We start from the raw sequence: 19,926 nt of genomic DNA, 5'->3' as shown, positions 1-19,926 counted from the left end.
AAACTTCCCTGTTGGCGCTAGTGGTAAAGAACCCACCTGCCAATGCAGGAGACCTAAGAGACATGGGTTTGATCCCTGGGTTGGGAAGATCCCCTGCAGGAGGGCATGGCAACCCACTCCAGTATTCTTGCCTGGAGAATCCCATGGACAGAGGAGCCTGGAAGGCAATGGTCCATAGGGTCACAAAGAGTCAGACACGACTGAAGTGACCTAGCACCTGGTGTGCAAGAAAGCCAAAGCACTGTCACTGCAATGTGACATGCCATCAATTATAAGATGTATCCCAATTCGAGAAACACTGAAGTGTGAGAAAAACGGGCTTTTTGGAGTTAGTGAGATACAATTGACTAGACCACGCTGATCTATAAAGATAACGCAGAGCTCAGGAATTGTCTCTCACAGCAGCTTTGCTCCAGACGATCACATGGGAGCCCAGTTCTTATTTGTTGTGTGCTCCACTGGTCCTTCAGGCAGTGGTTCTGACTTTAGAGACATCAACCTCATCTGGGAGGCCTGTGAGAGCCCAGATGGCTGAGCCCCATCCAGGGTTTCTGATTCCACATGTCTGAGCTGAAGCCAGAGAATCTGAATCTCTAACACTCTTTTCAAGTGAAGTTGATGCTGCTGATCAGGGACCTCACCTTGAGAACCCCTGCCCTAGGTGCTGCCCTTGGTGTGGCCTGGGGACTAGACAGGAGCATACCAGGGAATGGTCTTCATACTCCTCAGCCTACTGTTCAGAGGGCTTCCGGACAAGAGGGAAGACTGAGAGACTCACTGGTCATCAGTGAGAATTTCCTTTGTGTTAATAACTGCCGAAGGATGACACCCAGTGGATGTAGGATTAATTACCTTTTGGATGCCAGCTCTGTCTTCTTAGCCAGGCTCTGAGGACCTGATATTTGCAGGGTCCCTGGTGTTTGGGGAGAAGCATTGTTTTGTGCATTGACCTCATGGACGCTCTTGGTACCCCCTTTATTCCTAACCTCTGTCTCTTTTCAAGGACACCAGAAGCCAATTCCCGGGCCTCTAGTCCCTGCCCGGAATTTGAACAGTTTCAGATTGTCCCACCTGTGGAAACGCCCTATTTGGCCCGAGCAGGAAAAAATGAATTTCTCAATCTTGTTCCAGATATTGAAGAAATTAGACCGGGGTGAGTACTGTATGGAACAGAGATGCCAGGTATTAGAAGACAGATTAGCGGGAATTCACTTCCAACTGTCATGCTCAAATCTAATGCAGATGGACCCGGAATGCAGGATCGGCACTGGGTTCTGCTCCAGGTGTATCTCCGTCCCCCTCATCTGACATGGCCTGCCAAATAGATCATTGCCTGTTTCCTTCAACCTGGGGACGTGGCCTCAGTCTGTTTTGATGGCCTTCAGCTTATGATCACTTAATTTTTCTGAGGAACTAACTTCTGCTGACCTGTCCTTTCAGCTCAGTGGTCTCCAAGAAAGGATATCTGCATTTCAAGGAGCCCCTGTCCAGCAACTGGGCTAAACATTTCGTCGTGGTCCGTCGCCCTTACGTCTTCATCTATAATAGCGACAAAGACCCTGTGGAGCGGGGCATCATTAACCTGTCCACAGCGCAGGTGGAGTACAGCGAGGACCAGCAGGCCATGGTGAAGGTCAGTCCTGCCCTCTTCGCTGTTCATCGCCGTGCACAGCCTGCCCTTTTGAGTTCTGAACTCTGTCGTGTGTTGCAGAATATCTCTTGTGTTTGGTGTCTCTGAACCATCCATGTGAAGGGCCGTGTGCCCTCTGAATGTAGCAGGTGCCCGCCATTGTTCAGTATCCATAGGAACCTTCTTGTTCTCCTGGGTCTCTTCCAGACACCAAACACCTTTGCCGTGTGCACCAAGCACCGTGGGGTCCTTTTGCAGGCTCTCAACGACAAAGACGTGAACGACTGGTTGTACGCCTTTAACCCGCTCCTTGCAGGCACAATACGGTAAGAAGCTCTTCTTGTGTTTCCTTCCTCTCCTTGGCTGTTGGTTCCAGGGATGTCAGCATAAACAGGAATGAAAGCCTTGTTGCGAACATGTTTCTCTGGTTACATTTGAACCCAGTTAATCTGTTGCTTAGACTTGTTCTTCTTAAGGGGGCTGCAGTTAGAGGCTGTGGGACTGAGTAAAGGAAAGACTGGGAGAACCTTAATGGTCACCAGTGTTCACTGTGCGATCCAACCTCAGACCCCGAGAGGGGCCTCTGTCCCAGGACCCAGAGTGAGAAGGACCATCGGCTGACCTGTTTGTCCAGGGGCCTAACGACTGGGCCTGCAGTGCAGGATGGGAGTACGAAGGACATGAAGGAGGGGCACAGAAAAGCAGACCTACGGGGCAGGGCCCCCTGAATCCCAGCCTCCAACCCTGTGTCTATCTCATCCTCTCATCCCTTTGTCGCCTGCAGGTCAAAACTCTCCCGCAGATGCCCGAGCCAAGCGAAGTACTAGGTGACTGCCGAGCACCCTCACCCGCCTTCCAAGAGATAAAGAAAGTGTTTCCCCTCATTTCTCTTTGTGATCCTTGACGGTTACTCTTGTGTGTGATCCTGTGGCTTAACTGCTCGTCCCTCTCGTCCAGCACTTTTTCTAGTGCTTCTGGTCCCCATTCCCATTGCTCTGTACTCTTTTCTTTTTTCCTGTGCTGAGAATCTTGTTAGAAGCATGTGGTCTAACAAAAGTGGGGGAAAAAACACACAAAAACACACACACAAAAACCCCAAGGAAATCCAAATTATTTTTTGGTGTACTTTGGCTTCCTTTTGTATGGTAGGTCCCCATTATGACCACTGACATCTGTGCTGCTGTCTTTGGATATCTCTGTCTGTTTTTCAAGACACCACAATACTTCTTTCTTTTCTCTGTTTGGGATATAATTTTAACTTTTCTTGGGTGGCTTAGAGACTAAAGGAGGAGACATCTAGTCTTTTTAGAACCTAAGGGGAAGAATCTTACCCTTCCCGTTTCTGTTGCTTCTTGCCATGACTAATCCCTGCATTTTCCATTCAGGGAAACAAATGGTTGTAGTGAGCTTAAAGGTGGGAAGGTGTATTCTCTGAAATTGGGGCTTATTTAGAACATAGCTATGTAATTTTAACATAGTGGAAGAGAGGAGAAGAGAGGGACTTTTCAGCAGGTTTGGGACAGTGGCCGCTGTTGACCGTGTTAGAAGAGAAGAACCAGGGCTGTTGCCAGTGGGTCTCACAGGCCCAGGGGCCTTGGTGGTGGTGGTCTGGAGGATGCCAGTGTTCCCTCACAGGAGGGCTCCTTGAGCGGTTTGTCTCACTGGGAGGGAGCCTCTTCTGAGTCCCAGTTCTGTTCTGGGCATTAGTGATGACGGTGGCTCAGTTTGGATTTCCTGCCATGGTGTCATACACAAATATCCCATCAGGAGGGAGTGTCTGCCTTCCTGGTGATAAACCTGATGGTCTTTGTTATCATCATGATTATGGTAAGGCTGGGTAGTGACCTTGTGATGGTTGTATCTCCCTTTGATCAAAGAAACGTAGCTCTAAGAGTACACTTGAACAGAGGAGCCTGGCGTACTGCAGTCCATGGGGTCACAAAGAGTCGGACATGACTAAGCGACTGAACAACAAAATACACTGGGAAGCCTCCCTCTGAATCCAGTGGCCGTTTTCAGTGATCCTCGTCCAGTTGGAAATCCTGTCAGTGATACTTGTCTCCCTCCGGGAACAAATAGATAAGCGAACGTGGCAGGGTTTGCTTTTTGAACCCCAAAGTTATAACAGACTGCCTCGCACCACCAAAAGCAAAAGGACACCTGGGGGCAGAGATGCAGTTCCACCTGAACCCCGGCCCCAGACGTAGCTGGTTGTCTCCTCCGTGGAAATCCTGCCAGAGGGGAGAGGAGCCCTCTGCCCACAGCCTCCTGCTGTGACAGAACAGGCTCGCCTGCTGCCCGAGGCCTTGGCAGAAGATGCGCCGCCTCTTCCAGCTGCAGTGAGTGTCCCAGGAATGAACAGGAGAGGAGCCTCTGGGTACTTCGGTTGCTTTCCAGTTGACTTGGGGATGTCCTCTACCATCCTTTCCCGCCCTCGCTCACACCTTTCTTTGACCATCCCCCAGGCCATCAGGAAAGTGTCTGCTCGCTCCCACTTTGTGGAGACCGGAGGTCCCCAGTCTTGAGGGCACTGACTCGGAAGGCAAGGGGGAAGGGCCCACGCGCTCCTCAGAACAGGTGCTGGGCAGGCGCGTCAGCACCCAGACTGTGGCCTTCCTGCCGGGGCTCATCTTCTGGCTTCATTCATAATTGCTTTGCAAAGAGGAGGAAAAGGAAGTCACTGGAGAGCTGAACAAGAGAAAGAAGAGTAATCAAAGGCTATGGCCTTACCTGAAAAATTATTAAGGAAAACTGTAGTAGATTTTTAAACTTTCTTCCTCTCCTTAAATGAAACATAGGTCACTAACCCTAATGTTACTTGTTTTCTAAGTGGTACTTGAGACTTTAACATAATTAGAGGTTTCTTTTCTAATGGGTACACTATGCCCTTCCAGTGTCTACTCAAACCCAGGGTCTGTTTTTGCTTAGAGACAGCTTCCTGGGCTGAAATTAAGTAATTTCAGGGAACAAAGATGAGATTCGAAGGTTAACGTTTAGAGTTAGGCCATGGATGCTGCTGCTGTTAGTCTGACAGGAGGACCCATGTCTGCGACTGAAGGAGGTGGGGGAAGCGGAGGGAGAGAGGAATCAAGTGACAGACTGACATGGCTTGTTTTTGCTTCTCACTTGAACAAAACTGACTGGGAAAGTCTTTGCTTTGGGATGTCAGATACTATGACAGGCTGAGGTCAGAAGGCCTAGTGAGGCAGCGGGGCGCGGCCATGGCTCACCTGTACAGCCCCCACAGGGGCCCCTCTTCTCTAGGGACCTGTTTTCAGATTAAAGCTGGAGCAAGGGTTGATGTTCCCTTTCTAGGCAGCCCCGTCCCCACTTTCAAGCTCTGAGAGGGAATTTATAGCAGGAATTATGAGGCTTTTGTGGAAAAGGAAAAGTGAAAGAACTTAAATCTTTAAGGTAGCTACCTTTTAAGGTAGTTTTTGGGTTTTCTTTTTCCCCTAATGCACTCTTTTAAGCAAGCAGAATAATAACAAAGCAAGGAAGAACACTCATACAAAGTAAGGAGAAATGAGTGCTATTTAAAAGTAACCATCTCCTCCCCGCATCCTCCTTACTCCTGTCAGAGCAGAAGATGGCCCCACGGCTTCCACCAGACAGGTGTCCACACCCTCCTTGTCTCTGCGCCTGCCTAGGGGTCAGTCAGCTCCCGGGCCGGGCTCTGCAGGGTCAGCCAGCCCGCGCACGGCCACCAGCGCAGGGAGGGGCTGCCTCTGGCAGCTGGGTGGGAACTTGAATTCCAGTCCATTTTTATAATGTGAGGGAAGTTGAGGGAAATGATTTCTCCCAACTAAGAAACCACTAGTTTTTTCCCCTTCAGCTGTATAGAACTTACACAACTGCTCACTTTCAATGGGGTTTTTCAGCTCTTTTAAGATGAAGGAATTAGTTAAATCACTGCAAGATCTTTTGGTACCTAAAGTAAAAACGACTTCTCCTGGCACATATATCAAAGCAAAGACTTTGTTGCCTGCTGCTTGCTGTCTAATTTACAGGGATATTTAATTTTGTAAGGTATTTGTATATTTACACGGCTGTAACTAATTGCACACTGAACTGGAAAAGCAAGGTGATGCGCTCGTAGCACCTGTCGGTACTTGGCACCCCTCATCCCGGTTCCACTTGGCTTCTCCATCAGGGCTTGTCCATTTCTTGTTTGGTGTGGGTCCTTCGTTTTTCCCTTTTGGTTCCCTTTTTAAAATGTGATTGTTAACCTGCTCTTTAAAAAGAAGAGACTAATCCTGCTGCTGCTCTCAGAAGGTTTGCTGAATGTATTTTCAATAGGACTCTTAACGCCTGTGCACTGCAGCTGCCCCCTGTGGCCTGTGACACTTCACCAAGGTGTGGCCAGACCGTGACCGTGTAGCGGGAACGGATCGACTTGTGTTTCCTTAGTAAATAAACGGCTTGATCGGCTGAGAGACTCCCTGCTGCTGTTGTTCAAAAGGCCATTTATGAAACTTGTATTTGAGCCCCATCAAATCTTAGGAAAGCATCTGATCGCTTAAAGGAAGGAATCAGAGTTGATATAAATTTCATGTTACAGAGGCACAGCCAAATGGCCTGTGCTCAGATAGGAAGTCCCAGCTGAGGTTGGTCTCTTGCCAAACCCTGGCTGTCGCGTGTTGTTTTCACGTCTTCGAGTTCATCCTTTTCATTTGCACATCCTGGCATCAGTTCACCTGAGGAACCCGGCAGCCTTCTATGAGTCGTCCCCAACTTGGTGGTTCTGAAGCATTTGTCCCGCGAGACTTCGGGTCTCGTCACCCTCCTTGTGCACAACCACAAGACCCGTGAAGCATAAGTGGCCTTTTTGAACCAAGACTTTGCAAACTGATCTCTCCCCAGGGAAGGAGTTGAGCACATTAGCAACAATGTACATTATTAATTTCAGATTTTCATTTTCATGTTTTATTATGTAAATATGATCTGACGTTCGGAGCTTGAGTATACAGAATGTAAATATAGTTCTTGTATTTGTACTAATTCTGGTTCTTTTGCTGTATAGCCTTAGATGTGCAATGCAGACATTATCTAACTGTGTATGGTAACCTTGCATCACGGAACTATTAGTAAACGAGGTCATATTAATAAAGGTACAACCAGTGCATCAGAAGGCTTTTGATGTGCATTTATTCTTGCACCCTTTGAAAGGTATTTACGCAAAGATTTTTCTTGACTGGGAAAGATACTGCTCTTCTGGGAAAAGCGTCACAATGCCATGACATACATGTTCCTTTCTGAGAATTCCAAACAACAGTTATTATGTAACTATTGTGGTGTTGTTTCTTTGAAAGTACTCTCCTCCCAGGTATGGGAGTGGCTATTCTAGATGGAAGATTTGTCCCTTTTTTCACGTATCAGTGAGTCTGTAGTGTGTGGTATGGTAGTGATTCTGTAGGTGGTACAGTGGTTGGGATGTTCACTGTATCAGTTTAACAAGTTCCCATTGTGAGCAGAGCAGAGCAGAGCAGGGGCCACTGTCCTGGGTGTGTGGGGAGGAGTGGAAGCAGGGAGTTAAAGCGACATTCAGGCGAAAAGCATCAACTCAGTTCCCACGCATCCACCTGTGCCCGCGTGAGCTGGATGCTGATGACTCGGCAGCGAACCAGACAGGCCTGGTACCCGTGGCCCTCCCATTCCGGTAATGGAAGATACTCGCTACACAAATTTAAAGTGTTACAGAGCAGAGTAAAGCTGAATAAAATGTTAGAAGGGATGGGAGGGAAAGAGGCGTCCTTTTAGGTGTGTGGGCAGAGAAGGCCTCTGCGGGAGATGACATGAGAGTAGACTCGGTAAATGAACGAGTGAGCCACGCCAGGTGCATGTGCACTCAGTCGTGTCCAACGCTTTGTGACCCATGGACTGTAGCTGCCAGGCTCCTCTGTCCACGGGATTCTCCAGGCAAGAATACTGGAGTGGGTTGCCATTTCCTCCTCCAGGGGATCTTCCCGACCCAGGGATCAAACCTGCATCTCCTGCATTGGCAGGTGGGTTCGTTACCACTGCACCACCTGGGAAGCCTGAACCATGCAAATCTCTGGGCACAGAGGTGGTCTCCAAGCAGGGGAAATAAGTACTTGAGGCAGCTGTGTCCTCAGAAGGTTCCAGAATAGGGAGGTGGCCCGGGTGGAGACAGGAAGTAGTCAGGCCTGGGTGGTTTCAAGGGCTTAGGTAACTAATTTCTTTAGAGTAAATAGGAACCAAGGGAGGATTTTGAGAAGATACATCCCATGATATTTGTGTGTTTTGTTTGTTTAAATCTTTTAAATATTTATTTGGCTGCTCTGGTTGGGATTCTTGATCTTCGTTGCAGCATGCAGGCGGGTTCTTTCTTATGGCATGTGGGATCTAGTTCCCAAGCCAAGGATCGAATCCGGCCCCTCTGCATTGGGAGTAGGGAGTCTTAGCCACTGGACCACCAGGTAAGTCCTTTATTTATGTTCTTAAAAAGGCCATTCTGGAAAGCAGCCTGTGTGTGTAGAGACAGGGGCGTGTGGAGGAAGAGGGACCACGTGGGAAGTTATTATCCTAGTGTTGAGGGTTGGAGTTGGGGGGTGGAGGCTTGGACTGAGAGCAGCAAATCTGGGGAGAAAGGGTCAGATTCAGGACATGTTATCCTGTTAGAACTTGGAGTTTGCTGAGTGACTGCATGTAGAGAAAGAAGGAAGGTAACTCCTGGGATGCATGCCTGAGCAAACAGGACAGACTTGCATTTCCCTGGGGTGAAGGAGGCTGGAGGAGAACGGCAGAGGGCGGTACTGAGTGGATGACTTGACTGTGGCCTGTTCACTCTGAGACATCAAGTGCTCCCACCTGCAAGTGTGCTCCCTGATGCAGCTGAATGTACTCGTTGGATTCAGGGGGAGAGGTTGGGCTGGAGACACATTTAGGAACTGTCACATGAAGGTGACAATAAAGGCAAGATGGACTTCCCTGGCAGTCCAGTGGTTAGGAATCTGCCTTGCAATGTAGGGGACAAGGATTCAGTTCCTGGTTGGGGAACTAAGATCCTACATGCCACGGGGCAACTAAGCCCGGCACTGCAATAAAGAACCCACAAGCTGCAACTAAGATCCACCAAGGACAAAAATAAGTAAATCAACAAAGGTAAGAGGTGAGGAGATCTGGGGAGCAAGAAGCTGATGAGAATCAGCTCTGTGGCCTGGGGCAGTCGGGCGAGGGGATGACAGCAAAGCCCAGGAGAAGTGGTCATGAAGAGGGCATGGTATTTGGCAACCAAGTTAAGGAAGTATGTGAAGATGGAGGAAGTGACGACTGTGTCCAGTGCAGCTGACCGGTTAAAATAAGAACTGAGCAGTGACCATAGGTTTTGGCAATGAGGAGGTTTGAAGAAGTTTGAGGGACCAGTGGAATGCCATCACTGCTTCCCAGTTTCAGAGCCAACTGAGAAGGCAGAAGGGCAATCAAAATTTCTCCTTCATTACCATTAAAGCTGCGATTGGAGAATGTGGCTTAGGTCTGGGGTTTAATGGATTCCCTAATCCTGAATGTCAGAATTAGAGGGTGGGCAGCAGTGTGTCTTGAGCTTTAATGTGCACTAGACTCCCCTGTGGGTTGTACTAAATGCAGATTCAGATTGAGGAGGCCTGGAGTGGGGCCTGAGACCCTGCATGTCTCATAAGCTTCCATGTCAGCTGAGAAGTTCCCTGATGGCAGCTGAGATCCCCAGAGAGAGAAAATGGCTGGCTTGGCCATGCCAGGGGCTCCTTCCAAACTCCGGCAGTTTCATTTCTCTCCTATGTGGGGCTGATGGAAGCAGGAATGATCCAGTAACAGAATCACTTCACATGGGAGGAGAAAATGGTGCCTCCGCTCGGGTGAGGTCGTCCGCAAGTAGAACGTCTTCTGAGTGGTGCCAAAGAGAGTCTAGCTGGATTAGGTGCCAGGGAAAGTGGGAGGTGGGGAGGGAGGCAGGGGAGACATGGGGTTACGGAGAAGTTTTTATTTTTATTCTAAAGCAAGGTGATAGGCCAGCATGTGTGTCTGCTGATGGGGATGAATGAACTGGAAGGGAAACATGGGTGTTGTGAACCCCTGGATGTGGCCGGCAGGGTTGGAGCCAAGACAAGAGGGGAGGTCAGACCCAGGTCCTGTGGGGAGCAGCACGGTTTATCCTAAGTGCTAGAAGATGATGCCAAGTTGTGGGCAGCCCCCAGACAGACAGCTAAGTGACAGAGTTGGAGTGGGTCGTCCTGGTCACTGGTTTTCCTTGGACTCATTGGTCAACTGTAGGCCATGTCTTCCTGAACTCTACTGGACTTTTTGCTTAAACTGCATTAGTTTTTATAAAGCGGGTTGTCCTCTGCACTTGGCCTCATCCAGGGTCTCGTGGCCACCATGGTGCTCACAAAGCTGATGGCACAGAGCATCAGGAGGGTCTGTGGAACTATGTGTGTTCATTTAATGCATCACTCCCACATCTGATTTTTCCTGGCATTCCACTTTCAACTTTAGAAACTTCTGGTCTCTGCACAGTCCTAAATCTTTAGCTTTTCAGAGCACATCACATGCTTACATTATTGCTTTTAGAATATATCAGTTCAGTTCAGTCACTCAGTCATGTCCGACTCTTTGCAACCCCATGGACTGCAGCACGCCAGGCTTCCCTGTTCATTACCAATACCTGGAGCTTGCTCAAACTCATGTCCATTGGATCAGTGATGCCATCCAACCATCTCATCCTCTGTTATCCCCTTCTCCTGCCTTCAATCTTTCCCAGCATCAGGGTCTTTTCCAATGAGTCAGTTCTTCACATCAGGTGGCCAAAGTATTGCAGCTTCAGCTTCAGCATCAGTCCTTCCAATGAATATTCAGGACTGACTTCCTTTATGATTGACTGACTGAGTCTCCTAGCAGTCCAAGGGACTCTCAAGAGTCTTCTCCAAGAACACAGTTAAGAAGCATCAATTCTTCAGCGCTCAACTTTCTTTATGGTCCAGCTCTCACATCCATACATGGCTAATGGAAAAACCATAGCTTTGACTAGATGGACCTTTGTTGGCAAAGTAATGTCTCTGCTTTTTAATATGCTGTCTAGGTTGGTCATAGCTTTTCTTCCAAGGAGCAAGCATCTTTTAATTTCATGGCTGCAGTCACCATCTGCAGTGATTTTCAAGCCCAAGAAAATACAGTCTCTGGGTTTTTTCAAAAATCACACTTTCTTTCTACCTACTGTGTAAGCAAGCCATTTGAGATCAGCTGTGGGGATTATACAGCAAGTGAGAGACCGTATAATCAAATCCACTCCAACTAGTATGTGACTGACACACCTTCTTATGTAAGTAAGTCAAGCAATGTATTGGACCTGGGGAGCTTTGCAGGAAAGGGTTGTTTCTGTAGAATTTCTGCTTAGACTTTGATTTGGGATTTGGGGAGTGAGGGCAAGGCAAAAAAAAAAAAAAAAGAAGATGAAAAGTGAGTTAACTTGAGCATTATAAGCCAAGAGCTTGAGGGTTTTCTAAAAACTAAAGGTCATCCTGGAGCCATGACCCAGTCATCCTGGATCTACCCTCTTCATCTTAGGGGAGACTTGGCTTTCTCCCAGCCCTGCTCTCTTTAAACCAGTCTGCAGTAGTTTTCCAACCATATTGGGAAGCAGTATTTTTTTTTTTTTTTTGCTGGTTGTTAACACTTTAACAAAGACATGAGAGGCTGTGTAGCACATACCATTAATAATAGAAGAAAAACTGATTGGCAGTTTAATTCGATGTTTAACATGTTTGCCTAAAATGATGCTTCGCAGAAGTAGCTTGGGTGTGTCTAGATGTTTAGTCACATTGACTCAGCATAATTTCTCCCTTGCTAAATCTCAGACTAGAGCAATCATTTTTTTTTTCCTGCAGCAAAATCTGATAGTAGGTTTTCTTTGTAACGGAGTCTCACAGAAAAAGGAAATAGTTGCAAAAAAGTTGAAAGTTCTGAGAGGCATGAAGGCCTTCTTAAAGAAAGCAGTTACAATTGTGTTAAGTTCTGCCTTGTAAAATTATTACAAGTGCTGTTTGTTCCCCAAAAATAGTCATTGAAAGTTCAATTTACCTTTCCACTTTAAGTCAACTACACGTCTCTAACATACAGATAAACACCCAGTTTCTCTGTGACAGTATTTCTCTGTGAGTTTGCTTAAGTATGGGCTTCTTATCTGATTAGGAGAGTGCTGGGCTCAGCTCTAGCAGACTTGGGTTAAAGTTCAGTTCTGCCACAAATTAGCTGAGAAAGTCAACTTCCCTGAGCTGAGTTTCTTATTTCAAATTAGACAGTATTAATAGTGGTACCTTGAAATCATACAGCATTCGAAATTCTCAGGGAATTTTCATGTTGTTTTTCAGTTGCTCAGTTGTGTCCAACTCTCTGCAACCCCATGGACTGCAGCACGCCAGATGCCCGTGGGCTTCGCTGTCTCCTGGAGTTTGCTCAGACTCATGTCCATTGAGTCAGTGACGCCATCTAACATCTTACCCTCTGCCACCCCCTTCTCCCTCTGCCTTCAGTCTTTGCCAGCATCAGGGTCTTTTTCCAATGAGTTGACTCTTTGCATCAGGTGGCCAAATTATTGGAGCTTCAGCTTTAGCATCAATTCTTCCAATGAACATTCAAGGTTGATTTCCTTTAGGATTGACTGATTTGATATCCTTACAGTCCAAGGGACTCTCGAGAGTCTTCTCCAACACCACAGTTCAAAAGCATCAATTCTTTGGCGCGCAGCCTTCTTTATGGTCTAACTCTCACATCTGTACATGACTACTGGAAAAACCACAGCTTTGACTACATGGATCTTTGTTGGCAAAGTGATATCTCTGGTTTTTAATACGCTGTCTAGGTTTGTCATAGCTTTCCTTCCAAGGAGCAAGCGTCTTTTAATTTCATGGCTACAGTCACTGTCCGCTGTGATTTGGGAGAACAAGAAAATAAAATCTGTCAGTGCTTCCACATTTCCCACTTCTGTTTGCCATAAAGTGATGGCACTTTCATAGACATTAGCTTACTCTGATATGAGGAATAAAGCAGGACACACGGAAAGTGATGCCCTGTGGGTGGTCAAGGGACTGTTAACCCCTAGATGATGGCAGGAGTTTGGGGAGGTTCCATTCTGTTTGCCCTTTATGAAGCTTCTCTGCATTTTCTGATTCTGGGTCTCTCTCATTTGCTACAAGGCTGAGGTGTCAAATGCAGTCTGTGGAAGAGGATGGAGATCTCTGGAATGAAAAATACATAACTAAATATAAGGTTTTTATATTTTTTCTCTTTATATTTTTTCTCTTAATTGAAAAATATATCAGATTATTTGAACTAGTAATTACAACATGCATTATTGGACTTACCATATATATTGATAAAAAATACATGACAGTAATAGAAAACAGGAGAGGGAAAAAATGGAGGTATATTGTAGCACACATTCTATATTTATGTGAAACTTTCAATATTAAGCTGAAGTACATTATAATAAAGATGCATATTGTAATCCCTAGACAACCACTTTTCATTCCAATCAGTCTTCATTCCAATCCCAAAGAAGGGCATTGCCAAAGAATATTCAAACTACTGCACAATTGCACTCATTTCATACGTTAGCAAGGTAATGCTCAAAATCCTTCAAGCTAGGCTTCACAGTATGTGAACCTAGAGCTTCCAGATGTACAAGCTGGATTTTTAAAAGGCAGAGGAAACCAGAGATCAAATTGCCAACATCCACCAGATCATAGAAAAAGCAAGAGAATGCCAGAAAAACATCTACTTCTGCTTCATTGACTAGCTAAAGCCTTTGACTTTCTTAAAGAGATGGGAATACCAGACCACTTTACTTGCCTCCTGAGAGACCTGTATGCAGGTCAAGAAGCAACAGTTAGAACTGGACATGAAACAATGAACTGGTTCAAAATTAGGAAAGGGGTACATCAAGGCTGTGTATTGTCACCCTGCTTATTTAACTTTAATGCAGAGTACATCAAGCAAGATCCAACCATATGTTCTCTATAAGAGACCCTTTAGATTCAAAGACAAAAATAGTTTGAAAAATTTACCACATAAGCAGTAATCACAGGAGAGCTTTAAACGCTATGTTAATACCTGACAAAACTGACTTTTAAGGCTTCCATGGTGGCTCAGTGGTAATTAATCCACCTGCCAATGCAGGAGACATGGGTTCGATACCTGGTCCAGGAGGATCCCACATGCCATGGAGCAACTAAACCTGTTCACATCTACTGAGCCTGTGCTCTAGAGCCCAGGAGTGGCAACAAGAGAAGCCACTGCAATGAGAAACCCATACACCACAACTAGAGAATAGCCCTCACAGCAATGAAGACCCAGCACAGCCAAAAAAAACACCACCAAATTTTAGAAACAAAGAATATTTCACATTGATAAGGGGGGTCAACAGAAAGTTATAACTATTACAAATGTATATGGATCTAGCTTCAGAAGCAAAATCTTACAGAACTTAAAAAGTTAAAATACATGAGGTAAATCTTAACAGAAAAGAGAAATAGACAGCTGAAAATTCACAATTAAAGTTCTCAACAAATTAGGACTAGAGGAGAAATCCCTCAGCCTTATGAAAGGCAACTATGAAAAACGTAAACTAACATACTTAACAGTGAAAAACTGAATGCTTTCCCTCTAAGATGGGGAACAAGGCAAGTATGTCTCCTTTCACCACTTCAACATAGTACTTGAGACTGTAACCATTACAACAGGTAAAGAAAAGAAAAGGTGTTCAGATATGAAAGAAGTAAAATTGTGTTTATTAAAAGATGACATGCTTGCAGATGACAAAGTCTCCAGACAGAAGATCAACATACACATATTAGTTGTGTTTCTTTGTATGAATAATAATCTGAAAATGAGATTAGAAAAATTTCATCCACAGTAGGAGCAAAAATTGTATTTGGAATACATCTAATGAAAGAAGCAAAGACTCTATACTCAGACTACAAAACACTACTGAAGCAAAGAAGATCTAAATCAATGGAAATGGCAACTCTTCCAAATAATCTATAGCTTCAGTACCCTCTCTATAAAATCCTAGGGGCATTTCGTGTAGAAATCAACAAACTGACTCTAAAATTTATATGGAAATGGCAAATGACCTAGAATTAAAAAAAGAAAAGACCAGAAAATGTCATAACCCAGAGGATCTAAGGAGACATGGTGACATAATGTTCTGGATAGAAGCAGAACAGGAGAAATGCGTTAGTGCAAAAATTGTACTTCTTTTTCAAAAATACTTGCTTATTTGTCTGCACGGGGTCTGAGTTATGGGAAGCAGGATCTTTAGTTGCAGCTTTTGGGCTCTAGCTCCCTGACCAGGACTCGAACCTGGACCTCCTGCATTGAGAGTGCCAAGTCTTAGTCACTGAACCGCCAGGCAAGTCCCCAAATTGGACAAACGAAGTGTCTGAATGGATGTCTTTTTTTTTTTTAACTTACTAAAGAAGATACATGAATAGTTAATAAGCACTTGAAAATGTCTTAAACCTTATTGGTCATTAGGGAAATGCGAATTAAAACCACAAGGAGCTACTACTTGACACCCACAAGGATGGCTGTAGTCACAAAGACAGTATCAAGTGTTGGCAAGAATGTGGAGAAATTAGAAGCTTCATATTCTGTGGGAAATGGTAGCGCCACTTCAAAAATAGTTTAGCACTTCTTAAAAAGTCAAACATACACTTAGCATAGAACCCAGCAATTTCACTCCCAAGCATCTACCAAAGTGAAAACATATGGCCATGCAATGATTTGTGCATGAATGTTTAAAACAGAATTATTTATTCTTTATTGCCCAAACTAGAAAAATCCAAATAGCCAACAGATAAAAGGATAAACAAGTTATGCACAATGGAATATGGCTCAGCAATAAAAAGGGATGTACTACTCTATAAATATAATAACATGGATAAGCCTCAAAAACATTATGCTAAGTGAAAGAAGCCAACCACAAAAATTACTTATTATTCTATGTTTCTAAGAATAAGCAAAACCATACAGACATTAAGTAGATCACATGTTCTGGGGCTGGGGAGGGAGCAGAGATGGACTACAAAAGCATTTTTGGGGTGTTGGAACTTCTTGGGGTGATGGAAGTGTTCTCAAAAGGACTGTGTTGATAGTTACACAACAGTGTAATTAACTAAAAATCATCCAACTGTATATTTTTATAGTGTATGAATTGGCTTGCATATAAATTATACTTCAATAAATCTTTTTTTTTGAAGTACAGTACTATGAAGAAGTGATAATATCATTTTATAGTAGGATGCCAATATGTCATTCAAGCCAGAACAATTGTGAGAAATGAAAGTGATTTCTGTGAAAACTATGTAAGAAAACAGGTGTGGAAAAGGACTGTCCCAGACTGACTGGCTTAAATGGTGCCCCTTTTATAAAACCGTCATTCAATAGCAACCGTTAGTGACCATCTGTTATGAGCAGGGCATAGGAAGGTGATAGAAACACACTTAGGAATGAGACAGACATGGTCCCCCTCCTCTTGGATGAATGGTACAGTGATGGAGATGAAAATGAAGGCGGGCTGTGGCAAGCACTGTTCCCACAGGCACATGGCATCTAAGTCGTCCTGGGAAAAGAGAGGAACCCATGAGCCAAGACTGCAAGGTGGCAGGAGGTAGCAAGGACATGAGCAGGCCAAGCAGCAACTCAGGCCCTTCTCTGGAACGAGAAAGTAATTCAGTGTCTGGAACACAGCCTAAGAGAAGAGGACAGAAGTCAGTCCTTGTCTCACACTGTTGTATATTGTGGGGGGGTGGGGGTGGGGGGAGATGGCAGTCCTTGAATTTGAAAGTAAAATTTATTACTTGGGCTGGAGATCTAGCAGAGAAAGGGCTGTGTTCACCTTCCTGGTTAGTGTGAAGGGCTTCCCTGGTGGTTCAGATGGTAAAGAATCTGCCTGCAGTGCAGGAGACATGCATTCCATCCCTGGGTCAGGAAGATCTCCTGGAGGAGGGCATGGCTACCCACTCTAGTATTCTTGCCTGGAGAATTTCATGCAGAGGAGCCTGGTGGGCTACAGTCCATGGGGTCACAGAGAGTTGGTCATGACTGAGCAACTAACTCGGTCACATTGGTCAGCCCTGCAGACCAAGCTCAGATTGAGCATATGTTCCAGACAATTGGGATCCTCTGGGGAGAAAAAAGCACTTTTAATAGGATGTGCTGGGACTTCCCTGGTGGTCCAGTAGCTAAGACTCTGCACTCCCAATGCAGGGAGCCCAGGTTCAATCCCTGGTCAGGGAAATAGATCCCACATGCCACAACTAAGAGTTTGCATGCCCCAACTAAAGATCCTGTGTGCTGCAACTAAGACTCAGCACAGCCAATAAGTGAAATTAAAATAAAAGGGGAAGGGATGCTGATGCATCCGAAAGGGGTGTAGAACTGAGGTAATGATCATGGGGAAAAGGAGGAAACGCCTGGAATGATGTGTTTGAATTGGAAAAACAGATGTTGTGAAATGCATGGGTGTGTCTCCAAGTCAAGTGGGAATATTTTCTCCAGCAAACAATTCAAGTAACAGACCACTGTCTCACCAGATGGGTTTGATCTGTGAGAGCATGGCAAGGAGCTGCAAAAGTGTTTTTCTACCCCTCTTTCCCCAGAAGCCTTCACAAGAAAGCTGAGAGCAATTTTAAAATTTAGTCCTATTTGCCACTGTGGTTTATGTCTCTCCTTTCTGAGATTCTTTCATAACAAACGGAGAAACTAAGATGTGAGTTCTAAGTACCAAACGCAAGTCCAGTGGGCTTCATTTAACCCTAGTGCTACCCTGTGAGACCTTGTCAATCCTGTTTCATACATGAGGAAACTCTGAGATTTGATAACTTGCCCCAGTTGCATAGCTAGAAAGAAGTGGAACTGGAGCCAGCTAAGGTCAGAGTGTCACCAAAACCTATTGCTTTTCCTTCTCCAGCCAGCAGCCTCCAAGAAAGACATTTTGGATCATTCGAGAAGCCATCTGATCTGACTTCTGGGACAACAGGCTCCCCAACCACTGAGGCTGTCTCCTGATTCCAGGTTTTACTGAGCAGGACTTGGAAGGCTCCCAGTCCGTCCCAACAGGTAGTTCTAGAGTCTCACTGTGTGACTCAGCAAGTCTTGGCTCTCGGAGCCCCAGTTTCCTCCTTCCCTAAAATATGAGTTGGGCTAGATCAGTGGTTCTCACACTTGTTGATGTCAGGACAACTTTACACTCTTAAAAATTACTGAAGACAGAACAAGCTCTTGTTTATATAAGTTATGTCTATTAATATTTACCATTAAAAAAAAAAGAAACCTTGGAATAACAATTTTCCAAAACAAAAGGAAATGCAGTGAGATGGGTGGGTGTGCATGCTCAGCTGTGTCCAACTCTTTTGTGATCCCCGGGCACTGTAGCCCACCAGGCTCCTCAGTCCATGGGATTTCCCAGACAGAAATACTGGAGTGGGTTGCCATTCTCTTCGCCAGGGGATCTTCCCAACCCAGGGATCAAACCCCCGTCTCCTGCTGAGATGAGTGGTATTGTTTGATAGTTTTTTAAACCTAACGAACGCTCTGCTTCATACAGCTTAAGACAGATGGATTTTCATATCTGTTTCTACATTTAATCTGGCCTGTGTTACATGTGATGCAGCCCCTAGGGAAACTCCATGGTACACTTGTGAGAGAAAGAGAATGAAGAAGGCAAATAATACCAGGAAATAGCTTCGTCCCCACTTCCCTGGAAAGGGTCTCAAGGACTTTCAGAGGTCCTGATCACTCTTTGAGAATTCTTTCCTCCAGCACTCAGAATCACCAGTGGGTCTTGACAAAATGCACATTTCCTGGCCTATCCCAGACCTGTGGTCTCAGAATTCACATTGAACAAGCTCCCTGTGCGACTTCCCCGGTGATCCAGTGGTTAAGAATCTTCCTTCCAATGCAGGGGATGCAGGTTCAATCCCTGATTGGGAACTAAGATGCCACACGCCGTGGGGCAGCTAAGCCTGCAGCACTGCAACTAGAGAGAAGCCTGAACACCGCAACAGAGATTTGATGAGCCAATAAATAACATGGAGTTTGGGGACATTGGGCTGAAAGTGCTCCAAGATTCCGACCAGCTGGTTCATCTAAAGCTACCAAATCCCCCGTGTGGGTAGAAATGGGATTAAGGGTGAGGTCCCAGTGCAGGGCTCACTGTGGCAGTCAGCTTGCATGCTCTGGTTTGCCTGGCTTATCAGTTCATATCTCCCTAGTCACTTCCTTCCCATTCAGGGTAGCGCTGAGGGCAGCTGGGCACCTTACTTATAGCTTTAAAATAAATATGAGGCTTGCTTACAGCTATATTCTATACCCATAGAAGCAAGAAGGGACCCATGGGCAGGGACTGCTCTTGCCCTCAGGGGGAAGTTCTGTGTTAAGCTTGGCCCCACCTAGACATCTGTGCGGTGAGTCAACCACAGTCCATGAACGTCGTGCCTGACAGGCAACAGGAGAGTAAAAAGAAAAGAAAAATTGTACACTAAGAAGTGTAATAAGGCTTGGCCGGTGCAAAACAGGCAAATATGGAAGCAACTCAAGGAAAAAAACTGATACAAAGAATGTCTCTAGTGGAGGAACCCTCATATAGAATATGTACATACAAGATAAAGTGGGCTGTGATACCATTTTTAAATTTCAGAGTAAGATTCCACTATTGCATTAACAGAATTAACAGAAACATTGTATTAACAGAAACATTGTTTCTGTGATTTAATTAACACAGGACTTTCAATAGGCAAAAAAGGGCTATAGTGGGACATCCGCTAAGGTGGAAGTTCTAACAGTATCTATTAAAACCTATTTTACAAATTAACCTGTGCAATTGGTGCATGGAAATAACCTTGAATGGGTCACAAGTGGGTCACTATCTAGCCATTTACTGGCTGTGTGACTCTAGTAGTTAAGCAGCTGCTGAGCACTTACTATGTGCAAGGCACTGTTAGGTGATGCCAAGCATCCACAGAAAGCAACAAAACTCTGAAAGTTACCTGAGGAGCTAAGCTTCATTCAGGGCATCTGCACAGGAGGCGGCAGGGTTCAGGGTTGAGAGTGAAGACGCCTCATGCACCAGGGACTGCACACGTGGGAGATGGAATTTAATGCCCTGAACTGCCGTTCACCCTTACGTGGCTTCTCTTCCTCCAAGCCAGGCCCCATCGCAGCCCAGCAAGTACATCCCCCACCTGCTCTCTGAGCCTGTTTCTTCGCCTGTAAAAAGCACTTTGGCACCTCATGCAAAC

The 19,926-nt window shown here is 45.5% G+C and overlaps 1 protein-coding gene and 1 non-coding gene across 5 annotated transcripts in view; both read left to right on the top strand.

Annotated features, from left to right (window-relative positions):
- Nucleotides 1–6,761, top strand: part of KIF1B (kinesin family member 1B) — a 150,450-nt gene extending 143,689 nt beyond the window's left edge. For all 4 annotated transcript variants that reach the window (XM_061160426.1, XM_061160425.1, XM_061160424.1 and 1 more), the window contains 4 exons: nt 1,004–1,153; nt 1,441–1,633; nt 1,838–1,956; nt 2,415–6,761. In XM_061160426.1, coding sequence (XP_061016409.1) covers nt 1,004–1,153; nt 1,441–1,633; nt 1,838–1,956; nt 2,415–2,457 — 505 coding nt within the window. In that variant the 3' untranslated portion in view covers nt 2,458–6,761. The remainder of the gene's footprint in view (nt 1–1,003; nt 1,154–1,440; nt 1,634–1,837; nt 1,957–2,414) is intronic.
- A 10,090-nt stretch (nt 6,762–16,851) lies between these two features.
- Nucleotides 16,852–16,924, top strand: TRNAG-CCC (transfer RNA glycine (anticodon CCC)). Its single transcript has one exon. It is a non-coding gene; the product is annotated as a tRNA-Gly (tRNA).
- The last annotated feature ends 3,002 nt before the right edge of the window (nt 16,925–19,926 follow it).

Source organism: Dama dama, chromosome 14, assembly GCF_033118175.1.
Source record: "Dama dama isolate Ldn47 chromosome 14, ASM3311817v1, whole genome shotgun sequence".
Taxonomy (NCBI): domain Eukaryota; kingdom Metazoa; phylum Chordata; class Mammalia; order Artiodactyla; family Cervidae; genus Dama; species Dama dama.
Note: the sequence above shows the minus strand (reverse complement) of the source record. Positions and strands in the feature narration are given on the sequence as shown.